This window comes from Bicyclus anynana, chromosome 2 (assembly GCF_947172395.1).
Source record: "Bicyclus anynana chromosome 2, ilBicAnyn1.1, whole genome shotgun sequence".
Taxonomy (NCBI): Eukaryota; Metazoa; Arthropoda; class Insecta; order Lepidoptera; family Nymphalidae; genus Bicyclus; species Bicyclus anynana.
Window position 1 is genome coordinate 19,504,681 of NC_069084.1, and position 9,283 is coordinate 19,513,963.

Consider the following 9,283-nt stretch of genomic DNA (forward strand, 5'->3'; position numbering starts at 1 on the left):
CAGTAGAGTGTGTAGGTTGTGTAGTGTGAAAACAGTGTCCATTCGGGTCTCGGCTCTCATCCGTGCCGCCCCGAAACGTGGACAGTCCAGTATGACATGCTCAATCGTTTCTTCGATATCATTGTCGCATTCGCATCCTGGGCTGTCTTTGAGTTTGAACCGGCACAGGTATTGTGCAAATCCTCCGTGACCTGTAAATGCTTGGCAGAGCAGATAGTTCACCCCAATCTTCCTTACCAAGGCGTAAGCCATGCCTACGTCAGGGAAGAAAATTTTGGTGATCTGCCCTGTTTCGGAGGTGAGATACCTATCCTGCCACTTACGTACAGATTCCTCCCGTATCTTCCTTTTTACATAGGATAGGGGAATTTTCGTATAGTGGGGGGAGGTATTGGTGTTTGCTGCAGCAATCTTTGCCAGTTCGTCCGCTCTTTCGTTTCCGGGGGTGCCGATATGAGCTCTGATCCAGAATAGTCGGAGTTTTCTATTGGCCTTTACAATTTTGATAATGTTATCTTTGATTATACGGGCTATTTGGTGTTTGGTTTTTGGATTTTCGAGCAGCTCGAGGGATGATCTCGAGTCACTCATGATGTTTACTTGGGGGGCATCGCTCCGTTTTGCAAGTAGAACTGCTTTATGCAGCGCGTATAGTTCTGCTTGGAAAACGGTGCAGGCTGGATCCAATTTGAATTGCTGAAACTTAGTTTCTGCTCCATTCTCCCACCATGTTAGGGCAGCGCCTACTTTGCCGTCTATCTTGCTACCGTCCGTGTAGATGATAGGGCCTGTTACATGATGAGAGTTGATTGTTTCTTCGTCCAGGGTTTCAAGGATCTCGTAGTTTGTTTCGGTGAGCGTTGATGGGTGGGGCTGGTCGAGGTAATGGACCCATTGTTCCATTTCCCTGCCTGGCGGTAAAAAGTCTTTTGACTTGCCTTTTTTCGCCAAATAGAGTTGTGCTGCCTCTTGAACTCTGATGTCGAGTGGAAGTAGCCCCGACAGAACCAACGCAGATGTTAGTGAGACCGTACGGTACGCTTTGCAAATCTTTTGTGCGTATCCCCTTTGGAGTCCATTCAGTAGATCGCGTATCATTTGTAGCTCCGTTGCCGGGTACCATACGCTTCCAGCGTACAACACTATAGGCTCGATCACCGCTACGTAAATAGTCCTTGTTATTTCACTGTTTAGGCCCCAAGTCACTCTCGCAGCGCATGCAAGTTGTTTATATATTTCTGCCGTTTTCTTCCTGATAGCTTTGACATGCGGTTCGAAGGTTAACTTGTGGTCTATGATGAGTCCTAGAAGCTTGATTTCTTTGACGAGTTGTAGCCTGTTTTGGGACATGTGGAGAATTGGGAGATCGTACTTAAGTTTCCTTGTAATGATCATCGCATTGGTTTTATGTGCGGCGAAGTGTAACTTGTTACGCTTTCCCCACCTCACTACTCCTGCTAGAGTGTTGTTAGCTGTCTCTTCTATTACAGCCATTTCATGTCCTGAGAAAACTAGGACCACATCGTCGGCGAACGCTTGGCTGTACACTCCTTCGCCAGTTAACTTGTTGAGCAGAGAGTCTAGGATTAAATTCCAAAAGGTTGGCCCGCCGATGGATCCTTGGACGCATCCTTTCGTCGTTTTTCTCTCAGCAGCTGCTCTGGCGTAGTTGACCCTGATCTTCCGGTCAGTGAGATAAGAACAAACCATGGCGTATAGGTTCCTTGGGCATTTCATCTCTATTAGTTTGTTTTTGAGCGCCGGCCACCACGCATTGTCGAAAGCTCCCTCTATGTCAAGTGATATCAGCAGAACGATCTTCTTGTTACCGACTTCTGACTTGATGTGGTTCACTAGGTCATAGAGGGAGTCCTCGGTTCCACGCTGCGGCATGAAGCCGTACTGTGCTCTGTTGATGGCTGGTAGAGTATGCCACTGCAGTCGGCCTATCATCAACTTCTCGACAATTTTGCCTAGAATTGATAGTAGGCCGATTGGTCTGTAGGATTTGGGATGGGTATAATCCTCCTTTCCTGATTTTCGGAGTATGATAACGTGGGCCACTTTCCATTGCCCAGGGAAGTATTGCAGTGATAGACACTTGTTTGCTATTGACATGAATAGTTCCCTGTTGCAGGCAATGGCCCTCGTGCATATATCCGCTGTTAATCCGTCCGGTCCTGGAGCCTTCTTTGGATTCATTGCCTTAAGCACAGATTCCAATTCGGCCAGTGTGAATGATGGATCGTCCTCGGGCAGACTTCGCAGTAAAGTTTTGTGATTATTCGCCATCCACTCCCTGAGCTGTCTGTGGTACGGTTTGTCTGTAGTCTCCTTGTCATCGGGGTAAAAGGTCTTGGCAAGAAGTTCAGCCGACTCTTCTGGACTGAGGGTGTTGCCTTCGGCGTTCCTCAGCAACATGTCCTCTGGTCTTCTTGTCGTTTTCCTTATCACCCGATACACCCCGTCCCACATGCTCTCTTTTTTCTGTGTCGTGCAAAACTCTTTCCAGCTCTCAGTCTGAGCTTTGTTTGCCTCTTCTGCGTATTTTTCTTTTATTTTTATGTATTCTTCTATTACCCTGTCTCGTCTACTTGGTGCTGCATTTCTTATCTTCCGTTTTGCTCTTAGAGTTTGGGCTTTTAGCTGATTTAGCTTTCCAGACCACCATGGTGGTGTAGGACTACCTTTCCATGAGCCCATGACAGGAATAGCATGGTCACAAGCTTCTTGGATGGCAGTGACGTAGGCTGAGACTATAGCTTCCAATTCTTCCGGAGATTTAGAGTCTTCCACTGCTTGGGGGGTAATGTTCTTTTCCAGTATAGAATTCCTGAAGTGTGTTGCAAATTCGGACCACGCCGCCTTCCTGGTGTTGTATCTGCGGGTGGTTATCGGTTTGAGCGGTTTCAATTCCGATTCCAAACGCAGAGTGAAGGTGACGCCGTTATGGTCCGCGGATGTTATGCTTCGATCCACTCTCCAGTTCTCTATTTTTCCAAGCAGGGGTAGGCTGCAGGCTGTGACGTCGACTATGCTAGAGCACAGCTTTCCTCGCCTGTAGACTTCAAAAGTTGGGGTATCTCCAGTATTTATTATATGGAAGTCCATGTCGTTTAGAAAAGCCACATAGTCCGCTCCTCTCTCGTCCTCGGAGCTCCATCCCCACCAGTGGCTCTTGGCGTTAACGTCGCCACCTATTATGAGGTTCCCAGTTTTAAGCCGTTGGCACACCGATTGTGTTCGCGCCATGTACGGTTCAATTTCCTGATCCCCCTCATAATAGACAGAGATCAACCCCAGCCTCATAGGACCTGCTTTCAGCAAAACAGCCGCTTCAGTTTCGGTCACGATCTGTGGGTCATGAATGACCTCCAGCTTATCACCGAAGACTATAATGGCCGCTTTTACTGGTTTTTGGCGATTAAGAGTGCACTGGATTACTTGTGTGCCAGGGTGTTGCTTTAACAGCCCTGTTTTCCCCACATAGGGTTCCTGGATTAGTGCTATCAGCACCCCTCTCTTGTGCGCCGTTTCTAGCAGTTCCGATGTTGCCAGTTTGGACCTCTGAAGGTTGGCCTGGATTATTTTAATGCTCGAAGCGCCTTTAGCAATATGTAATTCTGGACCTTGCTATAGCATCCCATTTTTGTCTTTCTGGGCATTCATCGCTATAAGCATGGTGCCCCTGGTTTCCTGTGGTATTCTTGCTTTTTTGGCAGTTCCTGCATGTGGACGGTCTGCCTTCCTTTCTACCCGGGCAGCTTTCCCACGTGTGGGTTCCCCCACAGTGACTGCAGAAGCTGTCCGTTTCTCGGCAGACCTGCCTTGTATGGCCAAAACCTAGACACTTGGCGCACTGTACCAGCGGGGACTGGTCCACTATTGGTCTTCTCTGTAGACCCACGTATATTTTGCCCGCTTCCAGAAACCTTTTGTGGACTTCAGGAGATAGTTCCAGGACTGGGTGACATTCAAGTGCATTCCTTGCCTTCTTTCTGTATCGAACACGGATTGCAATGTCTTTTGCACTCAGCCCTACTAAGAGGTGGTCATTTTGTTTTTTTATGGTCTCAACTATCTCCGCGTCTGTATGGTAGGCCAGTACGTCTCTTACCCTTGCAAGAGGGTTATTTGTTTTGGCTTCTTCCACCTTCAGGGACTGCCCGTGTTGTATTTTGTTTTTGACCAATTTTAAGTCATCTTTGCTGTTGCAGCTCAGGATGACTTTTTGGTTTCGGCCTTTGCGGATCCTGTCAACCCTAGCACCGGAGTTCCTGCAATCCAGTGCTTCCCTAATTGTGTCGATGACATTTTCTCCCGACTTCTGCGGGTCTGTGGATGATACAATTAGGGTGTGGTTAGGCTGGGGGATCCTTGGTTTGCGGGCCATCTGCGCATACGTTGGCTGTGCCGGGGCCGTCGCCTTTGCTAGCTCCGCTAAGGCTAGTTCTGCCCCTAGGCTGGTCATTGGGGGAGGGGTTTTGCTCCTTGTTTCCCTCATTGTTCGGAGCTCCGATGATACCGCCTCCAGCCTTTCCGTTATTGGCTGTAGGTGCCTTTCTAGGTTTTCTCCCTGTACCGCTGGTGACGTCGCTGAAGCCACTGGAGCCTTTGCAATGGTTTGGCAAATTTTGCTCTCGGCTTTCTCTATGGCTTCTTTAACTTCAGTCAGACCCTTTCCAGTCTCTGCTCTGTGGATCTCCAGCACCTCGCTGTTCCGTGTTTTAGTGTCATCCTTGAGAATGCGGCCGGTGTCGTTTGCTATCCTGTCTAGGCCTCTTCTGAGCTCGTCCAGCTGCTTTGACAACTGGTCCAGCTGAGTCGTGATCCTAGCCTGGTTATTATCTGTCAGCTCGTGATCACCCTTCGCCTTCTTTTCGTTAGGATTTTCCCATTTTTGCAACGCCACTTTTCCTATCGCATTCTCTAGGTGAACCATTCTCTGGGAGATGTGTTTTATTTGGCGGTATGGCTCCGCGGTCTCGTGGCCTAGCCAGCTACGTATGGCATTTGTCTCCTCACTGTTTTTTACGGTTTGTGTGTGTAGTTGTGATATTTGGTTGGTAATGTTTGAGAGTGTCCCTGTTATTAATTTGTTGTGGGCACGCTCTACTCTCACTAACTCTTGAGCGTGTCGCTGCCTCTCTTTTTCTAAATTGTACTTATGTCTAGCTCTGGAATCGGACAGCGACAGGACTGTTTCGTAAAGGCACTGCAAGCACTCAAGAGCTGTTTGCTTGCATTCCCTTTTCATGTTGCCAGCCGCTTCCAGTGCATCTTTGCCTTTGAGCAGCATGTCGTTAGCCTGCTTCGAAGCCAGGTCCATCTCCACCCCGGTTCTTCTTGAGGTGAAGTGAATTAGGCTCTTCCTCCCCTGCAAGGCCTCCGATACCGAAGAACAGTCCGAAGACTCCTCGTCAGATTCTACTTGCTGGGGTGGCTTTTCCTCGCTGACCCACGCCGAGACCCTTTCAGTAACTGTCTCTGTTGGTGCATTCTCAAGCTGGGATGAGAGGTCTTTTTCCTGTGTATCCTCACTCAATGAGGACCGGCGAGATGCTGACCGCACCAGCACCCTCTCCCTCAACGATTTGGTCGGCCTGTTCTTTTTTGCCTTCTGGCTTACTTGCTCCATTGAAAGTGGGGCAGATTTTACGGAATTTACCGACCTTGATGATGAAGTTGAGGGCGCCGTTGCAACCTCAGATGGTGTGGTTTTGCCTTTTACTGACATCGACATGTTGCTCTTTGTACTATCTAGATTAATTATGCTATGTGCTATATTTTAAAACTATATTCTATTTTACTAGCTAATTAACACTAACTTACAGTCCAGACACTGATGTTGGTTGTCCGGTCTTGATGTAACTGAGTATGCTCCACCCAGGCGCAAAAGTTCCGCGTGGTGTGCGTGATGTGCCCGGTGGTTGTTGTTTGTGGATTTCAGGGTTTTGTTTTTGCTCCAAGTCAATCTCGATGTTCGGAGAAGAAATCTGGCGGGGCCAATGTGTTCTTTTTCTTGTTCCGATGTCAACGAGCCCTCACAAGGTAGGGTAGCTCTGATATTTCCCGAGATAAGGCCCGCGGGGGTGAGGTAATCTCGGCGGAGGGGGGTATCTGTTGGAGCCAAAAATTTCCTTTCCTCCTGACGATTCTAATGAGTCCTCACAGTTTAGTGTAGGTGTTGTATATCCTGAGATATGCCCGCGGGGGTGAAGGGACTTGAGCGGGGGGAAAAACTGGCGGGGCCAAAATGTTCCTTTTTCCGTGCTGATTTGAACGAGCCCTCACACAGGGTGGTTATCTCTAATACTTTCGGAGATATCGCTTGAGGGGGTGAGGTACCCGGAGGGGGGGGGGGGGAGCGGGGGGGGGGGGAGGTTTCGTGTGGGTGCGATATAGCAGTACTTTGAAAAATACGAGTGGGGGGTGGTGGGGGGGGGGGGGGGGTTGGTGTTGGACCAGACGCTGGTTGGAAAGGTCTTTAAAGGACGAGTGGAATGACCCCAAACACTAGTGCTCCAGGATGTATAGAGCAGGAGATCCTTACTGGTCGCCTGGTACCTTCAGGTCCGGAGATCAGGTCTGGTTTCCGTGTTCGGGCGAAGTCCTCGGTCCGTTAGAGGGGGCCTAGTAGCGATGGTAAACTACACAGTTGCGTCACTTACACGTGCTGGCCGACTAGATTTGAGGTTATTGGAAATTTTCCATGCGGTCACCACGTGGGAAATCGGTAATTTCAGATGTTAATAACTCCCGATGTAGAGGCCCAATCTTCTTGGCGCTTTCACCGCTGCGTAGGTCGTAAAAAGTACTATCTATTGACGTAAAGAAACACTGTGTTCCGCCGTACCTCTAGCTGTTATTCTACCTTGAAGTCCAGCTTCCAGAACTCAGGATCCCGTTGGCGGATGGTGCTGCAAACGATAATCCTGGCGAGACACACACTTATTTATCACCACACAAAAACTCGCGCGCCTAGCTCCGGTTTTTACCACTAAAAACTAATAAAAACGCGGAGCGATATGTGTTCTAGGCAACGGATGGGTGCATACTTCGGTTAGGTTAGGTTAGGTTAGGTTAGGTTAGGTTAGGTTAGGTTAGGTTAGGTTAGGTTAGGTTAGGTTAGGTTAGGTTAGGTTAGGTTAGGTTAGGTTAGGTTAGGTTAGGTTAGGTTAGGTTAGGTTAGGTTAGGTTAGGTTAGGTTAGGTTAGGTTAGGTTAGGTTAGGTTAGGTTAGGGTAGGTTAGGTTAGGTTAGGTTAGGTTAGGTTAGGTTAGGTTAGGTTAGGTTAGGTTAGGTTAGGTTTTTTTTTTTTTTTTTTTTTTTTTTTTTTTTTTTTTTTTTTTTTTTTTTTTTTTTTTAAATGAAACTACATGAACTGTTACTATTACAATGTAACAACTTTGGAACTATGGTAATTCAACTTATCTTACTTATATAACTAAAAGTTAGCGCCAAGCCGCCGTAAACAAAGTAAATGTGCAATAACAGTAGCCTTTGGGAGATGAGATGTTTTTTTTTTTTTTTTTTTTTTTTTTTTTTTAATTTTTTTTTTTTTTTAATTTTTTTTTTTTATTTATTTATTTATTTATTTATTTTTTTTTTTTTTGTTTTTGTGGTGAGGCCCTTGTGAATGGGGTTTTTTTTTTTTTTTTTTTTTTTTTTTTTTTTTTTTTTTTTTTTTTTTTTTTTTTTATGTTCTCCCATCTTTCCCGCAGGCTGTTCCGTGGACACTTAGTCTACTTATTATTAACTACTATTAACAAATGATATACTAATATATATAACTGAACTATTATATAACTATACTACTACACACTTTATTTTACTCTACAATCTTTTATCTTTTTTTCTTCCTTTATATCTTACTTTGAGTCTATTTTAGAAACTACTCCATGTACACTCAGCGTCTATATTCTCACTAGCTAGTATTACATTATTGTTCTTATTTTTATTTACAATTTTGTCTTATATTCTAACAACTTCTATCCTTTACATTACTATTCATTATACATATATAATTTTATACACTTCTTTTTTTTTTTTTTTGCAATTACTTCTTACTACAGTATTTGATAGATCTGTCTATTTACACTTTAGACCCATTCGCTCGGGCGGCGATCCGTGCTACCTGGCACGCGTAGGCCATGAAGCAGGATCTGAACTTTTCACTGTTGATCGCAACGTACAAGTTATTAGTCACTAGCGCCAGTCCCATTTTGCTCTCACAGTCATGTCTTAGTAAGGAGAACCGTGGACACTCAGTTAGCAGATGCTCTATAGTTTCAAGCGTAGCATTATCGCAGGAACAAAATGGGTCTGCTGCCAGCTTGAACCTGAATAAATAAGACTTGAAGCCGCCGTGTCCTGTGAGAATTTGTGCTTTCAGGTTATCCATCTTGATATGGTCGAGAGTTTTGTATGCCTGTTTCACATTTGGGAAAAACGTTCTGGAGGTGACACCTGTTACTTCGGAGTTGTAGATATCTTGCCATGTGCTTATTGTGTTTGCCCTGATGAGGTGCTTGGCGAGGGACACAGGGAACCTGTCGTAGACTTTCCGGGTTTTTGACTTTGTAGCTGCAGTTTTTGCAAGGTTGTCTGCGCGCTCGTTACCTTCTGTTCCCACGTGAGCTCGGATCCAGTGGAACTGCACTTGTTTGCCTGATCTACATAAGTTTCTCCCTATATCTCTTATTTCTACCACTATAGGGTTTAAATTCTGCGGGTTTGATAGGCTCTGAAGTGCAGCCCGAGAGTCACAGAAGATGTGGGACTTCTGTAGATAATTCTTAGAAGCGATAGTCTCTAACGCTCCTCGTACAGCGACCAGTTCGGCCTGATAGACCGAGCAATAACCTTCTAGGGGGTATAGCTTATAGTGCACTTCTTCCCCTTCGACCCATACTGAGATTGCAGCTCCTACCTTGCCTTCTATTTTACTTCCATCGGTGAAGATACAAGGTTCATTTTTGCTGACTTCTTCGACCTGCTCCTGGTTTTCCACGCAGTCAAAAGGAATTGTGGTTCTCAGTGCGGGATGAGGTAGAGAGAAGGGACTTGCTTTGATTTCCATGGGCCTTCCAGGCAGCTGATCAATCTGTTTGGTTCTCTTCGCTTCATAGAGACTTTTCTTTTCTAAAGATCTCAGGTCTAGGGGTAACAGGCCGCCCAGTATCTTCGCGGAGGTCCCTGATATGGTTTTGTGACCTTTGCAAATTAAAATCCCGAACATCCTATTTATACGCTCGAGTCGTTTCTTAACTTGCACGGTTTGA

The 9,283-nt window shown here is 46.1% G+C and overlaps 1 protein-coding gene across 1 annotated transcript in view; it reads right to left on the reverse strand.

Annotated features, from left to right (window-relative positions):
* LOC128198763 (uncharacterized) overlaps positions 1-5,743 on the reverse strand; it is an 8,201-nt gene extending 2,458 nt beyond the window's left edge. The window contains exons 1-2 of the mRNA XM_052885644.1: positions 3,866-5,743; positions 1-3,633 (exon numbers count right to left, since the gene is read on the reverse strand). The exon at positions 1-3,633 is cut by the window's left edge and continues 2,458 nt beyond it. Coding sequence (XP_052741604.1) covers positions 1-3,633; positions 3,866-5,743 — 5,511 coding nt within the window. The remainder of the gene's footprint in view (positions 3,634-3,865) is intronic.
* Positions 5,744-9,283: the final 3,540 nt, after the last annotated feature.